The 24668-nt window shown below is 36.8% G+C and overlaps 1 protein-coding gene and 1 pseudogene across 2 annotated transcripts in view; both read left to right on the forward strand.

The window, feature by feature from the left end:
• Nucleotides 1-24668, forward strand: part of SMIM14 (small integral membrane protein 14) — a 58586-nt gene that overhangs the window by 11675 nt on the left and 22243 nt on the right. For both annotated transcript variants that reach the window (XM_033105954.1, XM_033105953.1), the window contains exon 2: nt 9796-9905. In XM_033105954.1, coding sequence (XP_032961845.1) covers nt 9831-9905 — 75 coding nt within the window. In that variant the 5' untranslated portion in view covers nt 9796-9830. The remainder of the gene's footprint in view (nt 1-9795; nt 9906-24668) is intronic.
• LOC117022176 (histone RNA hairpin-binding protein-like) lies at nt 14200-17055 on the forward strand (annotated as a pseudogene).

Consider the following 24668-nt stretch of genomic DNA (forward strand, 5'->3'; position numbering starts at 1 on the left):
GTCTGTTTATATTTGGTCATTTCTCATTGATGATGGGATTTGGTTCATTTTGTAACACATTTTTTTTAATAGAGTTTAGAATCGTTTTTATTATATATTAACTGTAGCCCAAAAATTCAGTGATTACAGAGCGTCAGATAGAGAGTTAGGACAATTTAGAACATTCAGTTCAAGAGAAAATTGAGATTATTTGTCCCTAGAGCTAATGGTTCTGGTAAGGGGAAAAACAAGAAGCTCATTGTAAGGTTATTCTTTTAAAAAGTTATTATTTTGTGAATAGTTCAGAAGACACAAACGGTATAGAGTAAAAAGTTTCCTTACTATTTCTGTATTCCCTTGCCACTTAGGCCCCCTTTTCAGAGGCAACCAATAATAAATTATTTTTAAATGCTAAATTCTTAAGGTTTTAAGCCATTTGCAAGCTTTTCTCCACAGGTGAAAATTTGTCTTTAAGTTATTAATGTGTGGGAGTTTTGACATGAACCTTTAGTATTTATTTTGGGTAGAATTTTTTGTTTAAATGTGTATGTACATATATGTACATGTTTACATACCCATATGTAAATATATAATTCAGAAAGTAAAATGTAGTATAGACAATTAGGAAAATGAGAAAAAAATCTGATCACCTTAACAGAACCAATATAATCATTTTAAAGTAGAGTAATTCTTTCCTAGGTTTAAATTGTAGCCATATAGTAATTCTGCTTTTTTCCCCCTTAACTGCAAGAATTTCACATTGAGCATATTGGATTTGTGACTCATTGCTTATGAGGGAAGTGAAATTCTTAGCAGTATTACTCCTGGAAGAGGAACAGGGAGCTACCTTTATTGAAGAGGGGAAACTAGAGGTTGGCAAAAGAGCAGGGAGGTTAAATAAAGGTACATATTTTTATTATTCAGCCTTGAAAAAAATAAAGGAAAAATCGAGTTGAAAAATCAAATTTTGGGTTCTTAGAACTGCTTTTTTTTTGTTTTTTGTTTTTTTTTTTAAGTAAGGAATGAATCTGAGGTGTGTAGAGGATAAGCTGACATCTGTGATGATGTGGGTACCAGGGAGGATTTGTTTAAAAAGGAAAGGAAAAGAAAGGAAAAGACCTTTCATTCAGTTTATGTTGAGAGCACAATGAAGCCGAGGCAGCCAGAGGCTCCAAGTCATAAAATGTACAGGGGTTGGATGCTTCATGGAAGGACAGAAATGCCTCGCTCTGCTTCAAATCAAAATTAATTTGTAAGCTTCTTAGTAGAATTACAGGGAGGGTGATCCCCAAAATTTCTGGAGAACAGTGGATGACTGTGAGATTAATAGTGCGTTACCCAATTTTATTCACTTAAGATAGTAGACAAAATGTCAGCAGTAATCTATTTATTTTTATCATTTATAAGTAGTGTTAGTCAGTTTTGTCTCCTCTGGTCAGTGAGTTTTGTAGGCTTCCCTTGTTGTTGATGTCCTTGACAGTTTTGAGGAGTTTGGTTAGATATTTTGTATAATTCCCCTCCATTTGGGTTTGATGATTTTTCTCATGATTTGACTTGGTGTCATGGTTTTGGGGAAGAATACCACAGAACTGAAGTGCCCTTCTCATCACATCATATCAAAGGGTACATGATATCAACATGACTTACCACTAGTGTTGTTTATCTGATTTTTTTTGGTTAAGGTAGTGTTTGCTAGGTTTCTCTACTATAAAGTTACCTTCTCTTTCTGTATTCTGTCCTTTAGAAATGAGTCACTAAGTCCAGTCCACATTCAAGGAAGGGAGAGAGGGTTAAGCTTCACCTCCTGGAGGGGGATAAATCTAACGTTGTTTGGAATTCTGTAGGGAAGATTTGTCCCCTTCTCTCCCTTGGAATATTTTAAAGCAAGCCACAGATAAGACACATGTCATTGATATGAACGTTTTTATAGTTCTTGATACAAATTACATTCCAGAAGAGTTGTCGTAAATTGTAGAATTAATGTATGACTAAACTTTCATTGTACTTTTTTGTGTTTTGTGTTTAAGGGAAAGTTCACATTTTAACTTGCATTTATTGGATGACTTAAAGTGACCTTTAAAAAAATGTTAATTAGCTATAATACCTCTTTTGAGAATTATCTTTTCCCTTTACCTATTTCAAAAATTTTTTATAGACTCTTGGTTATTTTAACTCTTTTGTCCCTTAGAGACATAAGACATTTATTTACATTTTGCTTACTAGCCCTTAATTTTTTTTTTTTTTGAAACAGGACTTTATTGGGGAACAGTGTGTACTTCCAGGACTTTTTTCCAAGTCCAGTTGTTGTTCTTTCAATCTTAGTTGTGGAGGGCGCAGCTCAGCTCCAGGTCCAGTTGCCGTTGCTAGTTGCAGGGGACGCAGCCCACCATCCCTTGCGGGAGTCTAGGAATCCAACTGGCAACCTTGTGGTTGAGAGGATGCGCTCCAACCAACTGAGCCATTCGGGAGCTCAGCTGCAGCTCAGCTCAAGGTGCAATCATAGTTGCAGGGGGCGCTGCCCACCATCCCTTGCGGGACTCCAGTAATTGAAGGGACTTGAGTAATTGAACTGGCAGTCTTGTGGTTGAGAGCCCACTGGCCCATGTGGGAATCGAACCGGCAGCCTTGGGAGTTAGGAGCATGGAGCTCTAACCGCCTGTGCCACCGGGCCTAGCCCTTAATTTTTAATCGTCTTCAGGGTTTTGTCTTTTTCTCAGATCTCACGACCACATCATTCTTAGTCCTATTGTTTTCTTTTAATTTTTTCCTTGACTCTGTTACATTTATCTACTGGGAGGAAATTTGTAGCCATTGGTAAATAAGCAAGTAAGGTCATTTTAGGTAAAAGTCATGTAATAGTAGTTTCATCTCAAAGTAATGTGAGAACTATTATGGGTTAATCTATCATATGATTGGTTTATTTGCTTTTAAAATTCTTGATTCTCCCAAGAATTATGTGTTAAAAGCACTTTTAAAATCCTTACTATTTTGCAACATGTTACAAACATAGCTAACATATTTGAAAAGTACTTTTTAAATCTTGAAACCTGTGTTGACATTTTATTAAATTTTGGGAATTTTTGTTACCCCTAGATATTTATAATGTATCTTTTTATAGAAAACAAATGTAGACTATAATAGTTTCTTAAAAGCACATATCCCAAATCAAATATTTTCTTCTGAAAAAGGAATGAAAATGAACACTCACACACACCACACACCACACACCCAGACACACACACACTATAAACACTTTTCCCCCTAAATCTTTAATGGCTTTGTTTGAAGACATTGTTTTTATCCTACATGTGCATTCTTAACCCCTGTAGCAGCAAAAAATAGGTCGTATATAAAAGAGCTGAAGCAAAATTGTCAAAAGAAAATTCAGGGTTTATCATTAACTTTCAGTTCCTCTACTATGTCCCTGAAAGAAATTAATGTGTTAAAACATAAAAGAAAACGAAAATACTCTCCCAATATTTCATGTTATTGTTGATATTTTCAATTGCTGTGTTGGGATTTTAGATTTATTTTTCTGTGGTTTGCAATTTTAACTCTTTAGCTAGTAGTCTGAGAAGATAGATAAATAGTTGAGAAAAATATGTGAAAATAAATGCTTATTATTAATCTGGTTTTAGTGCCACCTAGAAGGAAGGGAAACAACCTATAAAAAGTTCTCAATTTTACTATGATACAGCAGTGTATTAATAATAATATAAAGAGCTGCTAAAATCAGTAAGACAAAAAGAGTTTGAAAACGAAGAAGCGTAAACTTGAAAAGCCTCACAGCCTCTTTAGAATTAGGAAATATAATCAATAAGATAACATTTTTGGGGCCGGCCCGGTGGCTCAGGCGGTTAGAGCTCCATGCTCCTAACTCCTAAGGCTGCCAGTTCGATTCCCACATGGGCCAGTGGGCTCTCAACCACAAGGTTGCCAGTTCAATTCCTCGAGTCCCACAAGGGATGGTGGGCTCCACCACCTGCAACTAAGATTGAACACGGCACCTTGAGCTGAGCTGCCTCCCAGATGGCTCAGTTGGTTGGAATGCGTCCTCTGAACCACAAGGTTGCCGGTTCGACTTCCGCAAGGGATGGTGGGCTGTGCCCCCTGCAACTAGAAAACGGCAACTGGACCTGGAGCTGAGCTGCGCCCTCCACAACTAAGACTGAAGGGGCGGCGGCTTGAGGCTGAACGGCACCCTCCACGGCTGGGATTGGAGGGACAGCAACTTGAGTTGGAAAAAAAGCCTGGAAGTACACACTGTTCCCCAATAAAGTCCTGTTCCCCTTCCCCAATAAAATCTATAAAAAAATAAAAAAATAAGATAACATTTTGGTCCTGATATCCTGGCAAACATTTGTTAATTGAATATATCTATATATTATTGTGCTACTAGCGATAGTAATAATATTGTATGTAGTTAATATGCTATACAGTTCATAATATATACTTAGTTAATATGCTGTACAATTTGTAATATGTACTGTGTGCTGTTGATAGGATTAAGATTGGTAAAGGCTTTCTGTAAATGTCTTTAAGACCTGGAGACTTCATTTTTTGTAATCTGTCCTATAGAAATATGGGCACAAAGATGTTTGTTGCAACATTATATTAACAAAAAAAATTGGAAAGGCCCTAAGTAATCTCTACTGAAGGAATGTTAAAATTGTATGTTCATGTTTTGGAGTAGTATATAGCTGTTAAAAAGAATGAAGTAGAGCCTTATGTATGGAAAGGTCGCCAAGGCTTTTGTGTTACAGAACACGCATAAGTTGCAGAACATGTATAAGATGATCTCATAAAACCCATGTATATCTATTTACATTAAGGGTGTAAATACATATAAAAAGACCTGGAAGTATTTGCACTAGACTATTAACTGTGGTCCTTCTGGGGAAAGGGAGGAGAATTGGGGAGAGAGGAATGGGAAGGTTGACATTTTCCATTTTACTCTGTGTACTTCTGGGGATACCACTGACACCTGGTAAAAATATGTAACACTGATAACTTTGCTGTTTTTCTGTTTCCTACTAAGAGTGTTCGGCCTCATTAAGAAACACGTTTGAGAAGTTTATTTCCCAAAAATCAATCCTATGTATAAGCATGTACTTCCATGGCATAATTCTAGAAAACACTATTGTGAAACTACAGTACCTATTTTTTCACGTTTTCCAAAGTTATAAGCAGGCAATTAAATTTGACTCCCTAAAGGTGATGTAAAGTAAATTAAACCCACCCAGCTTGGGCTCCAGTGTTTAAGGTACTAACAGCAGACAATAAATTCATTAACAGCCTGGAAAATTCCCTCAGCACATACAGAAACAGGATGACTCAACTGACTTACCACAGCTGAACTCTACCAGGAAAGTTTTGTTAATTGTAGTGGATGGAGGAAGTGACCGGGATTTGAGGACGGTGGGGGATTTTATTTGCCCTCCCAACATAGTGTGCATTATTTCACTGCTTTTTCTGTGCTAAGAGTTGTTTAGGAGTGGGTGGTTTGAGATCTTTACATGTGTGCACCTGTTTTGTCCTGTGTGCTGCATAAAAAGTCACCTATAAACTCCTGCTGAATTTGGACCCAGAGTCAGATTGCTATCACAGATAGTAATTATAATAGGAAAATACTTATATATAAATAGTCAACACTTATGGAAAATTTCAAAAATATAAAAAAGTAAAATTGTGTAGGAACCCCAGGACCCAAATTCAGTAATTATCAACTCATAGCCAGTTTTATTTAATCTATTTCATCTGTGCCCATATTTACTTCTCTCCCTCCTGCTCTGGATTATTTTGAATTTTTTTAGCGCACTGTTCATATTTTTATCACTTAGACCTTTTGTGACCAATTGCGGTAAAGCAGGTGTCTTCAGGGGTCAAGCCCATGCCTTTGGTATTTAACAGTTGTCATGTTAGGGATATGTGTCGGGGAGGTGAAAAATTCCTCTGAAACATGAAAGGCAAAAGCATTGTTTTAAATTATTTTGTGTCAGAGGACTCTCCTAGGCTGATTTATCAGAATTGTGATTCAGTAACCCAGGTTCTGTCTGGCCCCGGCCAGAGCAGCTTCTTGATGTCTCTGGACACATGGGGTATAAATGTGGGTGGGGTTGGTTAAGTTTTTTGCTCTAGTGCTTAGCTGCTGGTGTGCATTGACACTCATTCTGAGGTCCTAGCTAAAAGAGAACTTGTTTCCATTCTATTTTTTTTTAAAAAAAGGTAATTTTAAAGTGGAAACTGTTATCTGAAAATTGAATAGTACTTAAAACGTTCAAGTTTACATGACGAAATTTCCATAGAAGCATAGCGCTATTGAGGAATGTCCTATTTATAAATACATTTTCTCATTTTACTGGAGGCTAATTAAAACTGAGTATACTATAAAATTCTCATTGATTTACATGTTCCTGGTACATATAGATACAGAGAAAATAAACATTGTCAAAATTCAGTAAATATTTAATCATTGCTGTGGCTTAAGCAGTTCAGGAGGTGTTTGCAGACAGAAGTGACTAAGATAGGTTCCTGCCCTTAAGAAGCTGTTTTTCTTTGGGGGGGGGGGGTTAGGGGGGGGGGGGGGCTGGTAGGGGTAGAATCTAATTTTGTTAATCAGATGGATCAAAAAGAGTTAAAAGCTGTGTTTTACAATTTTTATGGGCTATAAAAGCAAGTCTCCCTTTCCTTATAAAAGTCAGATTGCTAGTACATAAGTTGTCAGTTAATGTTATTGATAGGTTCTTGGAAACTGCAACTTTAAGTGAAACATTGTATAAAGAAACCAATTTTACTATAGGCTAATTGATATAAATAAGAGTTAAGTTCCTATGGCATATTTCTGGTCACAAAAATATCACCGAACTTCTAAGTAAAGACCTAAAACACTTGTAATATTAATCATTGAAATACATGTGAGCTATACATTTAAGGAAGATTAATAAAAACAAGGTAATTATTTTCTAGCCCTCGTGTTCCTGTTCAGGGTCACAGGTGGCTGGATCCTCTCCTGGCAGCTCAGGGTGCAAGGCGGGAACCCTCCTTGGACAGGACACCCTTACACAAACACACACACACACACACACACTCACACTCACACACTCACACTCACTCTCCCCCTCCCTCTCCCTCTTTCACACTGGGACAATGGAGACACACCAGTTCACTTCACATGAACATCTTTGGGGTGTCCCCAGAGAACACCTGTGCAGACAAGGGGAGAACACGTAGACTCCAGACAGACAGTGGCTCCTGCCGTGAATCAGTTTTTTTTTTCTCAGCAGTGTTAACAATGAAACCAGCTTATTGGAGGACCTGTTGTACTTTCTTAGCATTTCCATGTTTAGAGGCTACAGAACTGTACAGGTATTACTCATTTTAGTATTTGAATTTCGTTTTTAAAAATCTTAGTACAGTATCCTTTCATTTCACCTGATGTTTTATCATTGGCCTGGGGAGGCACAAATTGGGAGGAAAGAGGGTAAGACAGTGTTTGTAAGCAGTGGACGCTTCTGAGCTCCACACCAGTATAGTTGGAGCCTTTTTCCCCCTTGTGGACAATTTGAAAAGACAGTTGAGAAAAAGGCTTTCCAAGGGTGAACTTTATCTACATATAAGGGTGGAGTATATTTACTTTCAGGGTTTTCTGTGTTGGATATGTGCAGTTAGTTCTCTAACATGAAAGATAATCAATTTTCAGAAAAATGTGGACACAGTGGACAACACTCTGAAGTGGTCAGCATTTATATTGATATTTCCTACTTCTGGAGAGCTAGACTTTTCAGCTTAGGTTGCCTGCAACTCCACTCGCCTTCCAGTCCCCACCTCCTCTTATCTGTTTAACTTTTTGAGGAACCATCAAACTTTTCCAGAGAGGCTACACCATTTTACATCCCCACCACCAATATGGTAGGGTTCTAATTTCTCCACATCACTAATTTCTATTTTTGTTATTTTAGTCAACCTAATAGGTGTGAAAGGTTATCTCATTGTGGTTTTGATTTGTATTTCTCTAATGAGTAATAACATTGAGCATTTTTTTATCTGCTTATTGGCCATTTGTGTATCTTTGGAGAAATGTCTGTTCAGGTTCTTTGCCCTTTTTTTTTTTTTACTTGGGGAAGGGGAACAGGACTTTATTGGGGAACAGTGTGTACTTCCAGGCCTTTTTTTCCCAAGTCAAGTTGTTGTCCTTTCAATCTTAGTTGTGGAGGGCGCAGCTCAGCTCCAGGTCCAGTTGCCGTTTTCTAGTTGCAGGGGGCACAGCCCACTATCCCTTGCGGGAGTAGAACCAGCAACCTTGTAGTTGAGACGACGCGATCCAACCAACTGAGCCATCTGGGAGCCCAGTGGCAGCTCAGCTCAAGGTGCCGTGTTCAATCTTAGTTGCAGAGGATGGAGCCCACCATCCCTTGCGGGACTCAGGAATTGAACTGGCAACCTTGTGGTTAAGAGCCCACTGGCCCATGTAGGAATCGAACCGGCAGCCTTCGGAGTTAGGAGCATGGAGCTCTAACTGCCTGAGCCACCGGGCCGGCCTCCTTTGCCCATTTTTAAGTTGAGTTGTTTTTGTTACTGAGTTAGAGGGGTTCTTTATGTATACTGCATATTAAGTCTTTATCAGATACATGATTTGGATATGTTTCCTCTCATTCTGTGGGTTGTCTTTTTAGTGTTTTGGTTCTTATCTTTCGTAGCATTTACAAATTTGTATTTATAATTTTAAAAATATTTAGATTAGTATATGTCTCCACCATTAGAATGTGAACACCATTAGAGTATGTTCTCTCATTCTGTGGGTGAGGATTATGTCAGTTTCTGTTCACTTTTGTATTTCTAAAGCTGTGCAAAGGTGCTAAATAGTTTTTGAATGAATAAATGTAGTTCCTTTAAGTTAATTTATGAATTGTTGCATTGATCTGTCTGTTCCCTCTTAAATATTGATAGTATTCCATCTTGGCCTGTTACTTGTTATTTTATTTTTTAAAACCTTCCCAGCTATTTTCTGTCCCTTGTCATGTTAAGTAATGTTAATTCATGTCCAACCCCTGTTCCCCCCTTAAAAAAAAACAAACAAACCCAGAGAACCCTTTGTATCATTTTAGATAACTCATTTTTTTCCTTTCCGAGGCTTTTCTTCGTATAGGATAAAAGCAGCAAAGTTGTCTTAGTCTGCTGGGGCTGTGATAGCAAACCACCATAGTTCTGGAGCCTGGGAGGTCCACGATCAAGGTGCCCGCAGATTCATCGTTTGGTGCAAAACCCTCTCCCTGGTGTGTAGAGGGCTGCCTTCCTGCTGTATCTGCACATGGTGGAGAAGAGAGATCATTTCTCTCAACTCTTTCCTTTAAGGCCACTGATCCCATTCATGATGACTCTACTCACGTGACCTAATTATCTCCCAAAGGCCTTACCTCCAAATACAATCACATTGGGGATTAAGGCTTCAACATACGAGTTTTAGAGGGGACATAAATATTCAGTCCATAGCAGTACTGGAGCTAACAAATAAATAATTAAGCAGAGTAAGGCTCTGGCATCATCAGCTTCCCAGGTGGAGCCAGTACAGAGCATCTGAAGACATTCGCTTTTATAGGAAATCAGTCTGATGGCAGAAGGGGTAGTCAATCATTTGCATAGATTTATAATTGATATAAATTAATTCATATAAGAGTAGTAATAAATTCATAGATACAGGTCATTAATAAATAAGAACTAAGTTAAGAGAGCTATTGTGAATCTATACAATATGAAATTTTCATAGCTCAAGACAAAATAACTCTGAATGGTAGTCTTATGTTTTTTCCTTCCTCCTAGATTTAAACAGTCAACTTACATCAAGCTGCGTAATCATGGCAGAAGGTGGATTCGATCCCTGTGAATGTGTTTGCTCTCATGAACATGCGATGAGAAGGCTGATCAATCTGGTGAGATGAACAGGACAGTCCTATTCAGAACTGAACTGTACCACTTCCATCCTGTTTCTGTGAAAATGTTGGTTATTGGAAGATTTTCATCTGATGGTCACTAAAGTCATTTCATAATTGAAATTCCACAGTGGTTTTAAGTTGTAAAGGTTAAAATGCTTACAGCAATTCTTTTAGTGGAGATAAATTTGTCCTTATGTTAGATTTATGTTGGTGAAGTTCCCCATCATGGGTGGGTAACACATTTGAATACAGCCTTTTCTGTTCTGTAGTGAAGCATATAGTCATTAGTTATGTGGAGCGTGTTTACCTGATAAATTGCTCTGAAGTCAGTTTCTGTTGTAATGTATTTCAAATCCTACTCTGCCAAACGGCATGACAATAAAAATCTCCATATAAAGCATTTCCAAATCCAAATTAATTTTTTGACAGTCAGCTTTCGGAACAACAGGCTTTGGATAGTCCCATTGAATTGATGGTGGAGAGATTTGAATTGTGGGATTTTTAAGACTTTCCTAATCTATAATCTTGAATTTGTGAGCTGTTTATGTATTATACTTTTTATGTACAAAAGGAGAAATTTGACCATTATTAAGTATATTGTTATGTCATACATTATAACAACATTTCATTGCTGTTTTAGAATACTCTTGTATAGGGGTATATTATCATGGGCGAGTTAATAAAGGCAGGTACAAACATCTGCTTAAATATTTGATTTGTTGGTAGCACATAAGGTTTTCTGTTGACTCAGTATCTAGATTTAGTGATCAGAAGTGTGTTTCTTGTGAATGATATTTCTTTTAGAATCAGCATATACTAGGACTTGTGATCTTAAAAAATGGTTTAGATAGAAAACAAAACTAAGAACTTATAAATTAAATCAGACTTCTGTGGGTATAGAAATATGAGGTCTGACAATTAAGTTCGCGCACTCATCCTAGAAAAAGTGCTACATACCTCATTGCTGAATATCACTATGGTCACCTTCGAAGTACTCCCCTTGGGAAGCTATGCACTGACACCAGCACCTAGTCCACCCTTCAAAGTAATTTTGGAACTCTTTTTTTGGAATAGCCATCAGAGCTGTCATCATATTACCCTTGATGTCCTGAATGTCATCAAAAAGTCTTTCTTTCAATATTTCCTTTATCTTTGGGTAAAAAAAAGTCACTGGGGGCCAGGTGAGTAGGGAGGGTGTTCCAATACAGTTATTTGTTTTCTGGCTAAAAACTCCCTTACAGACAGTGCAGTGTGAGTTGGTGCATTGTCGTGATGCAAGAGCTCCTTTAGGACCATTTTTGCACAGATCTTTCTCATGCCAAGATTTTCAGTTAAGATTTTCCTGTTTCTCTAGCGATGTTTACTTGGTCTGCTATGCTTCTCATAGTCAGCCGACGATTTTGATGCACAATTCAACGAATTTCTGCAATGTTTTCGTCAGTTCTGCTCGTTACGGGCTGCCCTAACCTCTCTTTATCAGTGATGCGTTCTCTCCCCTCAGAAAAACGTTTAATCCACTTGTACACTGCCATTTTCTTCAGAGTATTATCCCCATAAACTTGGACTAACATGTCCCTGATTTCACTTCCACTCTTGCCAAGTTTAACAAGAAATTTAACGTTTGTTTGTTGCTCTAATTCAAGTTTAGACATTCTCGCAACAGCACACAAAAACACGCAACCACAATAATGAATGCCACTCAGCAAGACATCACCTCATGTTGACATGAGTTCAGCTATGAGACACTGATATACCAAGGTTATGAAACCTTACCAAGCTGTTTGTACAGCGCTGCCAATGTAAGCACACGGTGGCAAGTTCTCAAACTTAATTGTCAGACCACGTATAATGGGAATATCATATCTCTGATAACTTGATGTAAAAATAGATGAGTCTGAGGAAAGAATATTTTAAAAAATATCTTCTCTTGTTATGAAGTTAGAGCTGATACTTTATATGTCTAAATTCAATCAAACCTAAGGCAAAAATTTTTCAAATTACTGTGATACTAAGAACAAAAAATTTGTAATTTAACTGATAAATTTTCCTAGGAGAACAGTTTTTAATAAGGGTTACTACTCTTTTTATTAGTATAGTGTTTTTTACTTTTACCATAGTAACATGCTTTTTTTCTATTAGCTCTGCACTTTTTTAGGGATAGCCAAAACTTTGTATGATGCCCTGTGCATTTCTATTCTCTACTTTAGTAGATGGTCAGGAAAGGCATGTTTAGCTTTTTTCTTTTTTTTTTTTTTTGTTTTGTTACGGACACATTATTTTATGCTTGACGGGATATTGTTTATAGCAGTCCTGGATTGAAGTACCTTGTAATTATGTGAGGATATATTATAAATTCCTTTCAAAGTCCACATTTTTTAGTGTATGCTGGATATTTTCACACAATGTAAATTATTGATGGGTAATCCATGTATAACACGCTAATAGCAATGTTTTTTTAATTAAAAAGAAATTCAGTTACAGTTGACATTCAATATTATATGAGTTTCAGGTATACAGCATAGTGGTTAGACATTTATATAACTCACAAACAGCAAAACTGGAAGGCATTGGCACAATGACTTTAAATTCAGAAGGGAAATCATTACCAAGCCAGCATTCTATATCCACCCAATCAGTCAAGTAGGATGTCTTTAAAAATTTGTCTTCAAAAATTTTATCTCCTGCTTTTTCTTAGTTATTAAACAATGAACTGTTTTTCATCAAAATGAAGGCATAAGCCAAGAAAGAAGACTAAGATTTGGAGTATTAAAAGTAGGAGATCCAGGACACAAGAGAAGCAAAAGTAACTTCCAGGATAACAGTGAAGGGAAATCCCAGGGTGACAGCTATGGTTTCCAGGCGGGAATTATTTCCCGCCCGTTCTGGGGAATTTTTTTCGCTTTCTCGTTCCTGAATCCTGAGAAAAGTTGGTCGAGAAATCAGGAAAATCAGCTCTTTGAACCCAGTAATACCCACAATGGGAAATACAGGTACTACTCACAATGTATCTCTTAGACATGTTTCCTGTTTATGGCTATGTAAAGTTACATTGTGTTACAATGTTACATGCCACCAGACATGCACGGGCAACACCAGAATCAGATATCACATGACCAACTAATTTTAGCTCTTGTACATTGAGCACATTTGATCATGGAGAACAGAAGACAGTTTGTATTTATACAGAGAAATACTTATTTTCACAACCCAGGATTTGACTACAGTGTCATCTTCAGGTGAACTAAGGAAATCTAAGGTAGCTTACTTAATATGACATTGTAGTCAAATCCTGGGTTGTGAAAATAAATATTTCTCTGTGTAAATACAAACTGTGTTCTGTTCTCCACGATGAATCATTTCTACAAAGTGACAGTGGATACCACCAACCACATTCGATCAGTTTGGTAGCAGCTGACGATTGTGATGTATGTGAGTGTTCTTGGCTCTCTCAGCTGCGGTGGGTAAGTCAGTCTATTTAAAACAACTTGCCCTGCTAATATTTTATTCCAATATTACAATAATTTCCAATCTCTTACCATAATGTTTTGTGGCACTTTTTAGCTATAAATATTCGGGGCACAATATAGGTCTGTCTTAATTTTTTCTTAATGCTTTTAAAGGAAATAAAATTTGAATTGGTTAAACATAGAAATAAAGATCTTGTGTCTCACAAAGTACTTGAACAACGTTAGTTGTCTATGTGAGATGGACGAGGATGAATTTTTTTGCCTTGTCAGGTAAGAATGAAATTGCATGATTGGCGAAATCATTAATGGAAAGACGTTTTAAAGGATCATTTACAGCAGAAGTTCCAAGAGAAGAAATAAAGGATGTCCTTACAGAGAGTTCTGACATTAAGTCAAAATCTGATCTGAAGTGTGAAATGACTAAAGCAATATCAATTTCGACATCAAAGCCTATCCCTATGCATGCAAACAAAATATTTGCTTCTTTAAGGAAGGAAATGAGCTTATATGAAGCAATGCATTCTCTCACTCCCAACTTGAAGATGCTTTTAGACGCACTCATAACAATTAGACCAACGTCTACAAAAAATGAAAGAAATTTTTCCACATCAAGTATATTTGTTACAAAGAAGATTACGATTGTCTGAGCAGGCAATTAGTGCTCTATGTTTCTTAAAGTTTCATTTTAAAAATGACAAATAAAAAATATTTGAAGTATTTTTTAAGTTTTCAAATGAATATTTGCATTTGTTTTCTATTAATGTTTAATTTAATAAAATATTTAAATGAGATTGAGATATATGTAAAAACTCACTGTATACTATAAGGTTTGGTTAAATAAAGTTTGTATTAATTACATTGTTTATATTTTGAGAAAACCTGAAATATAACAGAAATCTAGCCAAAATGATACCATAGTGACCCCTGTTTAGCGCTCAGGGCAAGAGATGCATTAGTCATGGAATTCCAGTCAACCTCCATTTAGGAAATTTTATTTACTCAAGTTTTGCGTCGACCTTTTGCATATGGGAGTGTCTCGAAAACTCTGAAAGACTTCACCAGGGCCATGAACCCCCGTTACCCCACCTTCTCTACAGCTTTTCTGTTTATTAACATTTACTGTGACAGCCATTATTACAGATGATCAATAAAAATTACATAAAAAAGATTATTTCGGGAATTCTCGAGAATTCTCGGGAACTAAGATTTCCCATTCTCAATTCCTGAAGGTTCCAAAATGTCGAGAATTTGGAAACACTAGTGACAGCTGTGCACCAGGGCCACAGGAGAGCTGGTTTAGTTGGGAGGGTGTCACATTGCTCTAGGACAGACTTTTTCAGAAAGATAAATTGGTAGAATACCTCGGGAATCTAGACAGGGAGTACCTTGTGATCCTGGGGAATACCTTGTGATCTAGAGAACTGAAAACAAGTTGTGAACAGTCACAGAAAATCAAGTAAATGAAAAAATCAAAAGAATATTGTTAACTTTACGGTAACACTGAAAATTGTACAGAAAAGAAAAAGCAATTATAGTTTACTACATGGCTCAACTGTGAAGAGCATTTACATAGTTATAGTGAAGTTAAAACTGACTATTGAGCTAAACCATTTTGTGATATAACTATTATTAGGAGATGGGAAGAGTGAACATGTGAGGTGAGGTCAAGAAAAGAAGAGAACTTGGTCTTATTCTAAACTGGTGAATCAATATATATCGCTTAAAACTGAAAAATCAAGAAGTAGCAACAATGCATATGTATATATAAAGACATGGAATAAATACTAAAATAAGCAGCTAAAAGTTGAAAGTAGTTGCCTCTGGAGAGGAAATAGTAAGGAATGAGGAACTGCTTTTTTGGGGAACAAACTTGTAGAAGTATTTAACTCTGAATCGTGTACATGAATAACTAATAAAAATTAAAACAGCAAAACAAAAAGCAAAAACCTTCCAAGTTAAGGAGTATAAAAAGTAGGTGTGAATGTTTTAGATAGCTGGATCTGTTGTATGTGTGTCTTTTTCCCCTCTATGGGATATAAGGTGACTGGCTGAGGCCTTCTTTATCCAGGCTAAAACCAGGATTACTGCTTTCTAAGAAGAGGGAAAGCTATTCATGGGGAAGGCTCCTAGTTGGGTGTTATGGACCAAGAGAGAAGCCAGGTAACTCCAAACCTCTTTAGTGGATGTAAAGAAGGGAAAGAAAGAATGCCTGGGGCGTGGCCTCTCCTCCGCCCCTTATGATTTAGAGCCTTGGGCATGAATTGGAGTCTTGGGGGCAAGCTCAGAGCCCACTGCTCGTGCAGGGCCAGGGGCCTCGCAAAGCCAGCAGGGGACCGCAGACCTGACAGCTTTACCATTCCTGAAGGCTCAAAGCCCGGTTCTGTACAACTGCAAGTACAGTTGAAGAAGATGAAATGAGGACCAGAGTTAAAGAAATTGCAAAATATAAAAGAAAACTCCTTATAAATGACTTTGGAATAGAGAGAAAATCATCATCGGGAAGTTGATTTGAAGGAGTTGATGTCTGCAGTGCTCACCCACTTGGAGACAGATGAAAGTGTCCCGACGAGAAGACAGAAGCAGATCAACTATGAAAAGCACATCATCGCCTATGACCACTGTATAACAGAAGTCCAGAGGCTCCTTTGACAACCTGGCCTTCATCCCAAGACTGAATCCATAGAAAGCAGCTCCGAGTCCCAGACAAGCTCTCAGGATAACTTCCATATGTACTCTGGCACACCTACCAAAGGTGGACTCGTAGATTGTCAAGTAGAGGATGAGTTTGATTTGGAAGCTTGTGTAAACCCTTGAAAGACTTTTCAGCTATGAGCGAACTGGTGCCATAAGGAGGCCACTGAGAGCAAGTTGCCTCTACCTGGCTGAAGGGAGGGCCAGCCAACCTGGCCTCTGCGTTTGCAACTGTGTGGTTTCTGTTAATTATTATCTCATGGGGAATTGTCATACTTGCCTTATTTTCTTAAGAAACAATTTTATGTAGAGTGAATTTTGCATGTTTTAAACTGAAAATGGAGCTAAATCCAATGAAAATTGAACTTGAAGCACTCTTCCAACAAACTTAATTGCTTGGTCCCTAGCATCCTCCAAGGTAACCCGACAAACATACTAACTGGTTTCTCACGTGTATTTTAGACATTAAGTTTCCACTTGTCAGATGGCTGGTTTGGGTTTAACCCTATGTTCACGGGAGCAATCTAACATCAGCTTTCTTTACTGGTGTCTGACTAATAAGTATTCTCAGGATCAGATACCTTTAATATCTTTATGGAAACTTAAGTTTTGGCCTTTTATCAATATGTAAAGATGGCTTTTTTTCCCTCATACAGAGCACTGGATAGTCAAAGGTATTAAATTGAGTTGTGAAATTAATAGGTTTTATGTAAGTTATACAGTCTTAATTTGTGCTATGTAGGACTTCTACCAATAATACTCCAAGAGTTGAGGCACCAGAGGGATTTAGAAAGAACAACTTTTTACACAGTGAATTTCTCATGTAAAATTGCTGTAAATGAGAATGTATACAGGTTTTCTGTTCAAATATTAATTGTAAACTTCCTGTTAAGACTGTTATGTTTCTGTTGCTTTTGTATGGAATGACATTGCAAAAACAAATAAATAAAACCTTAACCAAAACAATATTAAATTAGAAAAAAGAAATAATTCTTGGTCCAGAAATGAAATAATACGATGAAGCCTTCCCTGCTTTGAGCGTTGGGAGATTCTCTGGCCTGCCTGCAAGCTTCCTTGATAAGGGAAGCTCTTTGTACACCTTAATTGCTCACCGACCTAGTCCTTTATTAATAAATGTGAGCAGAAAAACAAGCAGAGTAGTCGAAGAAAATAAGAGGACCATGATGTGATGGGGTACAGCTACATTAGAAGGCAAGATGAATAGTTAGCTACTTCTAGTATGAGGGAGCGTTAGAATGTTATGATTGTGAACACAGACTCACACAGCTATGTTGTGCTGGTCTTAAATACCACCAGCAACATGATTTTCTGAAATGGGAACAATTCTTGGTAATGTTGTAAACGAAATTAAGTATAATGTTCCCTTGATTTAAATGCTAAAGTCATTAAATTCCTTGATAATTCAGTGTCAAGGAAAGCCACTTGAAAAGTACTTCGTGTTTTTCTTTGAAATGTACTTAGATTATAAACTCTTCACTTACGTGAATGTGTTTTTTTCACTTACGTGAAGGACTTTTTTTTTTGGAAGTCGTGGGCCACAAGCCAGTAACAACCAAAGATCTGCTTCCTACATATCCAGGACGCCCTAGTACTGACACGTTTGAGAAGCTTTGAGTGGAAGGAGAATAAGGGATTTTTTTTTTAAAAAAAAGGAAACTGAAATTAACTTGTGAAAGCAGGCATGAAGAAAGAAGGGAAGCATAATTGATAGAAAGCATAAAGTAAATGGTACTGGTAAATAGGTTATACTCCCCTATTAGAAGAGACAGATTGGAGGTTTTTTTTTTTTTTTTTAGTAATTTCAGCATAACTTTTTTTTTTATAAGATTTTTATTGGGGAAGGAGAACAGGACTTTATTGGGGAACAGTGTGTACTTCCAGGACTTTTTTCCAAATCAAGCTGTTGTGCTTTCAATCTTAGTTGTGGAGGGTGCCGTTCAGCTTCAGGTTGTCCTTTCAGTCTTAGTTGTGGAGGGCGCAGCTCAGCTCCAGGTCCAGTTGCCATTGCTAGTTGCAGGGGACGCAGCCCACCATCCCTTGCGGGAGTGGAACTGGCAACCATGTGGTTGAGAGGACGTGCTCCAACCAACTGAGCCATTCGGGAGCGCAGCGGCAGCTCAGCTCAAGGTGCCATGTTCAATCTTAGTTCCAGGGGGCGCTGCCCACCATCCCTTGCGGGATTCGAGGAATTGAACTGGCAACTTTGTGGTTGAGAGCCCACTGGCCCATGTGGGAATCTAACCGGTAGCCTTCGGGGTTAGGAACGCGGAGCTCCAACCGCCTGAGCCACAGGGCCAGCCCCCAGATTGGAGTTTTTAAATGCTGTTTCCAAGAGAGACACTGAAAACAAAATATCTTAGATAAATGATAAAGGAGTGGGAAAAAGCGGTCCCAAAAGAATGTGATACTCTAAATCTCAGATGAAATATAATTCAAAGCCAAAACAATTAAATGGAACACAAGAATTATATTGACCCCCCCTAAAAAAAGAATTCATCTAAAAGATACAAACCTTTACGTCCGGAAAACAGAATGTAAACACCACTAGAAATATAAGAAGAAGCATGTTTTAGAAGTATCTGAGAAATGGTAGTGAAAGCCATCGAGATGCCTTTGCAGGTTAGAGAGAGTGTACGTGTAGGTCAGTATAATGTAAATGCAGGGAAGAGGTTCCAAGAGATACACCTCAGACTCGTAACAATGGTTGTATTAGAGAGAGTTTGAAGGGCGTCTAGGCACTGTTAAGCCCATAGAAAATGTCTGATGTAGGTTTTCCTTTCACAAATGAGGAAACTGAGATACAGAGAGGTGAGTCCCTTTTCCCAGGTGTTGAAGCTGACCAGAGGGTGGCAGAGGCACTTCAACCCTGAGTTTAGTTCCAAGCCCTGTAATGTTTCTTTAGTACCATGTTCTGCTCCATTGCCTGTTGATCTCCTTCGGGCACCTTAAAAAGCACCGTATTTGAAATGAAGAGTCTGCTTCATTTCAAGCAGGAGAAAATGGGAGACTCTTCACTGTGTTTTTACATTTTAAAACTGTGTGAATGTATTACCTATTCAAATAATTAAAAATAAAACTTTGTAAGCATCTTCAAAGGTATTAAAAGCAGTACATTCATATAGCAAAATTTGTAATTACAGACTTTTTTCACTAGAGATTAAAAATTTTGAATGCACTATTACATGATTTGAAAAGAAAATACTATATGCTATGATACTTAGCTTTTCAATAATTCTGATAAGACTTTTTCTCTTCTTTGATTTCTAAATTGGTAGATTTTTTTTCTCATCAGAATGTAAAACACACACACACACACACAAACACACACACACACACGGTGCCAAAAAATGTATACACATTTTAAGACAGGAAAAAACTGTATTAAAATTGTAATACTCAATATATACTGATAACAAAAGACGAATACAGGTCACATTTGACTTCTCCAATTACAAGAGGTGCTCAAAGTGGTTACCATCAGCATGCTTTTAATAGTATTTTCCTTTCTTAAAATGTATATATAATTTTTTATGTCTCTCTCTCTATATATAAATATATGTGTGTATATGTGTGTGTATATATATATATATATATATATATATATATATAAAATTTGTGTGTTTCCTTAAGCTTAATGGATACAAATAGTAATTTAAATTCTGCTGCCTCATCAATACTTAAGTGCGTTTTGATTGCTTGACTGCTAAGCTGACCAGTACAAAGAATATAAATCTGATTATCATTCTTTTTATTGTCTATCTGCAATATGGACTTTAAAGTAAATGAATGTATCTCTGTATTACTATAGGAGCATTTTTAAATGATGCATTATAAATAATGTTAAAGTTCAAAATTGATAAGACTGTAGTACAGAGAATGCCCATTTTGGGGTGCTCATGACAAAGCTTTACTTCTCTTGGCATGTCTCCTTCCTATGATCTAATTACATCGAGTTACACAAGTGTTAGACTATTCTTAATGTAGTTGTGTTTTGCCAGGTGCATGTATGTTTCTGTTTGTCTCAGGAATGTTCAGAAACATTAAAAATGGAGGTATTACCTGACATTACAGATATTTTTCTATCCTAGTCCACTACTCTAATTAGAGCTTTCATGCTTGTTAAATACTGGCTAATAGAACTCAAAGAGGTGGATAGGAATATACAGTGAGTTTCAATTAAAATAAGATATCTTTCTCATGTTACATATAATTCTGTGTTTTATTACTTGATTTAATATGGGAATATGCCCAGTGATAAATACGGATTTTTAGTAATGTTGTAATAGAACACTACTACATATGTAGAAAAATGCCAACACAAAACCATAATATAATTATAGATCATTCTTTTAAGTTGTCTAGTTTTTTTGTGTGTGTGCCCCATCTAAGGTTAGTATTCTTTAAAAAAAAAAAAAGTATTGTTTTCTTACAGCTAATGTATCTAGTTTTGTTTTAAACCACTCATTTCCTTACAACCATAAAAACTGCCTGGAGAGGGGCTTTTATTAATTCCCATTGAAGCTATTGGCAGAATCATTCTAGCTTCACCCTCTTCTGTTCCCTTGCCACCACCTCCTTCTCCTGTTCTCTTTGGCTGTTTCTTGGTGTATAGTTTCTTCTATAATGATAGGAGTTACAGAAAGAACAGATGAATTTAGAAATGTGAACTTGGATTATGCTCTGTGTTTTTCTTATTCTCTGTTGTAACCCGAGATTAGGAATGCAGATAATCCCTTTTTGTTTGTTGAACTCTGTATTTCAACTCTAATCTAAACAGTGTAATTGAAACTTCTACATCTTTAATTTACTTAAATTCATTTCCATATTAGAGTACTATAAGCATGTGATTCTGGGAGATCCTTGGTCAGATTCCTCTTTATAGGCCCAAAGTCACTGTAAATTGTGACTGATATTTACTGTACTTAAATAAGTCACGTTAAAACCTATTGGCCTTTTCCTGGAAAAAAAATATGTATGTCTGAAAATTTTCTTGAGAAACCTGTACCCAACAAATATATCTACTACTATCTTTTCCTATTTATATTTTTGTAAAATATTTAACTATTGATATAAATAATACGTGATTATGTTCTTTCAAAAAACAACCAATCAGTACATTTAAAGTAAGACTAAACTCCTCAGTCACTTCTCCAAATCTGGTTTATTCCCTGCTTCCCTTGATGAATTTGGTGTGCCTCTTCCCAGGTCTTTCTAACAAATATGTATTTAGATACTATGATGTATATATATATATATATATATGTATTTTCTCCCCAATTTAATAATAATATTTAGCATTTTCCATGTTGCTACAAAGTCTTTTTTTAATCATGATCAACTTTTGGGCTTTATTTTAGTCAGTAAAGGAAATTTTATTGGACTTCTTTCTTATCTGAATACTTTTTATCACTATCATCCAGGCACTGGAAGACTAGATAGTCCGCCTGTGGTTAATTGTACAGTTGATTTTACACTTAGGAAGTGAGTTTGTTTTATTTAAAAGATAAAATAAGTATTGCATGTCTTCGTGGCATAAAATCCAAGCAGTACTAAGTATAGAAAAGGAAAAGCAAAAAATCTCCCCGTGTTCCCCAACTCCTCATTTCCACTTGACTGAATATGAACTATTAACATTTTCTTTTATGTTGTTCCAGTTATTATGGCTGTATAAAAAATTATCCCAGAACTTAATGGATAAAACTACCTTTTATTAAGCTGACAAGCTATGTGTCTCGAGTTCATGCAGAGCACAGTGGGGATGGCTTGTCTGCTACACAATGTCTGGATTCTTAGCCGGGAGACTCAGCCTGGGAGCAGGAAACATCTGGAGGCTTGCTCACTCACTGGCAGTTGGTGCTGGCGGGTGGCTGGAACCCTTCCTAGTACTGTCAGCCAGAAAACCTACATACGATCTTTTCATATGGCTGCTTGGCTTCCTCACAGCATGGTGGCGTGGTTCCAAAGGCAAGCATCCCTCCCAAGAGAGGATGGAAGAGGGAGAGAACCAGGCAGCAGCTGGAGACTTTAAGACCTAGCCTAAGAAGTCGCACACATTCAACACTTCTGCTAAACTCTTGGTTATAGCAACCACAGGCCTGCTGTCAGGTTCAAGGGGAGGGCAAATAGACTCCATCTCCTGATGGGGAGTGGTGGTAAGATTCTGGAAGAGCATGTGTGACTGGAAATACTGTTGTGGCTGTTTTTAGGAAATATAATCTGCCACGTATATCCTTCTAGAAATGTGTTTTACATAGGAGAGATCATAGAACATACACATTTTTCTGCAACTTGGTTTTTTCACTTCATATATCTTTTCATATTAGCAATGTCTTAGTTCAGGCTACTAAAACAATACTGCAGACTGGGTGGGTTATAAACTGAAATTTATTTATCACAGTTCTGGAGGCTGGAAGTCCAAAATCAGGGTACCAGCGTGGTTCATTTCTGGTGAGAACCCTCTTGTGGATTGCGGACCTCATTTTCTTGTTGTATCCTCACATGGGGGCAAGAGAACATTCTGGGGTCTCTTAATAAGAGCACTAATTCCGCTCATGAGGGCTCCACCCTCGTGACCTAATCACCTCCTAATACCATCACATTGGGAGTTAGGAATTCAACATACAAATTTTGCGAAGAGACCCAAATATTCAGTCTAAAACAACAAATCAAAGTCAGCCTCATTTTTAGAATTTTGTCTTCGGTGTGTGTGTCTTTTTTGTCTTTTAATAACACACAAAATATGTGTATATCTAAAGTATGAATACATGAAGTAATACAGAAATATAGAGCAAAATGTCAAATCCCCCTTCTTGTGGCCCCCCGCCCCCACTCACCGGTCTACCTCATGACCACCATCACTCGTTTGGTAAGAGGTTGCGTTAAGTTTGTGGACTTTGTAGTCACATATCTATGCATTTATATATCATTATGTATAATAAAAATAGATTTTACCATAAGGGTATGGCATATAAACTATACTATTGTTTCATCAGTGGCCATAAATTATGTGATGATTTTTGGTTCAGTAAATCAATTAAACGCAAATTCAGATGATATTCTATAGGATTGGGGAAAGGATGTACATATCATTTGGGCAAAGCAGCCAAACCTATTAGTGTTAGGCATTTAAAAAATATTTTCAGAATATTCAGACTTGCCTTTAACTTGATTATTTGAAGTCTTGAGGCTTAAGTGTGAAATTATTGTGGTCCTTCAAAATTATTTTTGTTGATGTTGTAGGAAAATATGCAGAGATGTTACTTAGTCATTAAGAACTAAGTGTAATCAGAAATATTAGGTTCTAGCTGGTCTCCCAGTTGAAACACTGAACTTCTACAATGGTGGAATTATGCAGAAATACTTGAATTGAATGTACTTTGTCATTTCTTTAAAGTTCCCCTCCTGTAATTTGGCAATGTGTACCAAAACTTAAAATGTGCATATCTTTATTCTAGCAATTCTTCTATTCCTTATCCTAATGAGATTAATGAAGTGTGTAAGAATGTATTTATAGGACCATTCACCACAGCATTGTTTTTCATATATAAATTTGGAAATGTTGGAATTAAATGGAACACTGCAGCATTAAAAGTTATGTAGAGTGGGGTTGTGGCATTAAAAGATTTGCAAGTAGGTGTTGGATGTGGCAAAAAGATAGCAAACAAAGTAACATGAAGAGTGTCCTGTTTATAAAATTGTATGTACAAACATATGGTATATGTTACAAAAAATGTATACCTGAACACATTGAACCAAAATGTTAACGAAATGGTTATCATTGGATGGTGGGATTTTGTCCATTTTGTTCACAGCTCTATTCCTAACTACTTAAAGGTTACTGAGTAACATCAGAACATAGGAAATGTTTTTGTTTGTTTTTTTAAATAAGACTTTGTTTTATTTTCCACACTAGGCTCTGCTATATCTTCTGATCCATAATGTAAACTCAGTATTTCTATGGCTGTGTCTCCCAAACCCGAAATTGGAACCCATGACCTGACGTTGATGACCAGTTAGAATATTTAAAACTGGGTACACCTATTTCATTCACATCTTCATTTTCAATAATAGCTTGTTCTTATGCTGGCGAAGAAATGAGTTGTTAAAAATAAAGTTGATATATATAATTCCTCTGAGGAATTTGAAAAAAATAGCCTCTTAAAATCTGAAAACCTTATTTTGACAACATGCACATAGAAGGCACTTGTTAAATAGTTGTCAAATAAATGAATACTTTTCTGTATTTATGTTTTGAGGAAAGCTGCAGAAATCTTACTGCTTAGAGATTTTCAAGTTAACCTCCTGTGAGCTGTGTGAGGTCTGGTAGAGAGGACGTTGACCAACTGTTTAACCATTGATTTAAAAGTACTTTTTTTGTTGTTGGTTTTGGTGTTTAGTTTTCTTTTAAAAAAATAAAAATAGTAGTGATCATTTTGAGCAGGCTTATTTGCACAAACAAGTAGGACTTTTCCCCCTTTCCTGTATCTGGTCGGTTAGGGACTAGGTTTCTGTGTCCATAGAAGTAAAATGTTGCTCGTATGGATAACCACCTATTAAATGTCATTATTTACTCAGACCTCCT

This window comes from Rhinolophus ferrumequinum, chromosome 5 (genome assembly GCF_004115265.2).
Source record: "Rhinolophus ferrumequinum isolate MPI-CBG mRhiFer1 chromosome 5, mRhiFer1_v1.p, whole genome shotgun sequence".
NCBI lineage: Eukaryota > Metazoa > Chordata > Mammalia > Chiroptera > Rhinolophidae > Rhinolophus > Rhinolophus ferrumequinum.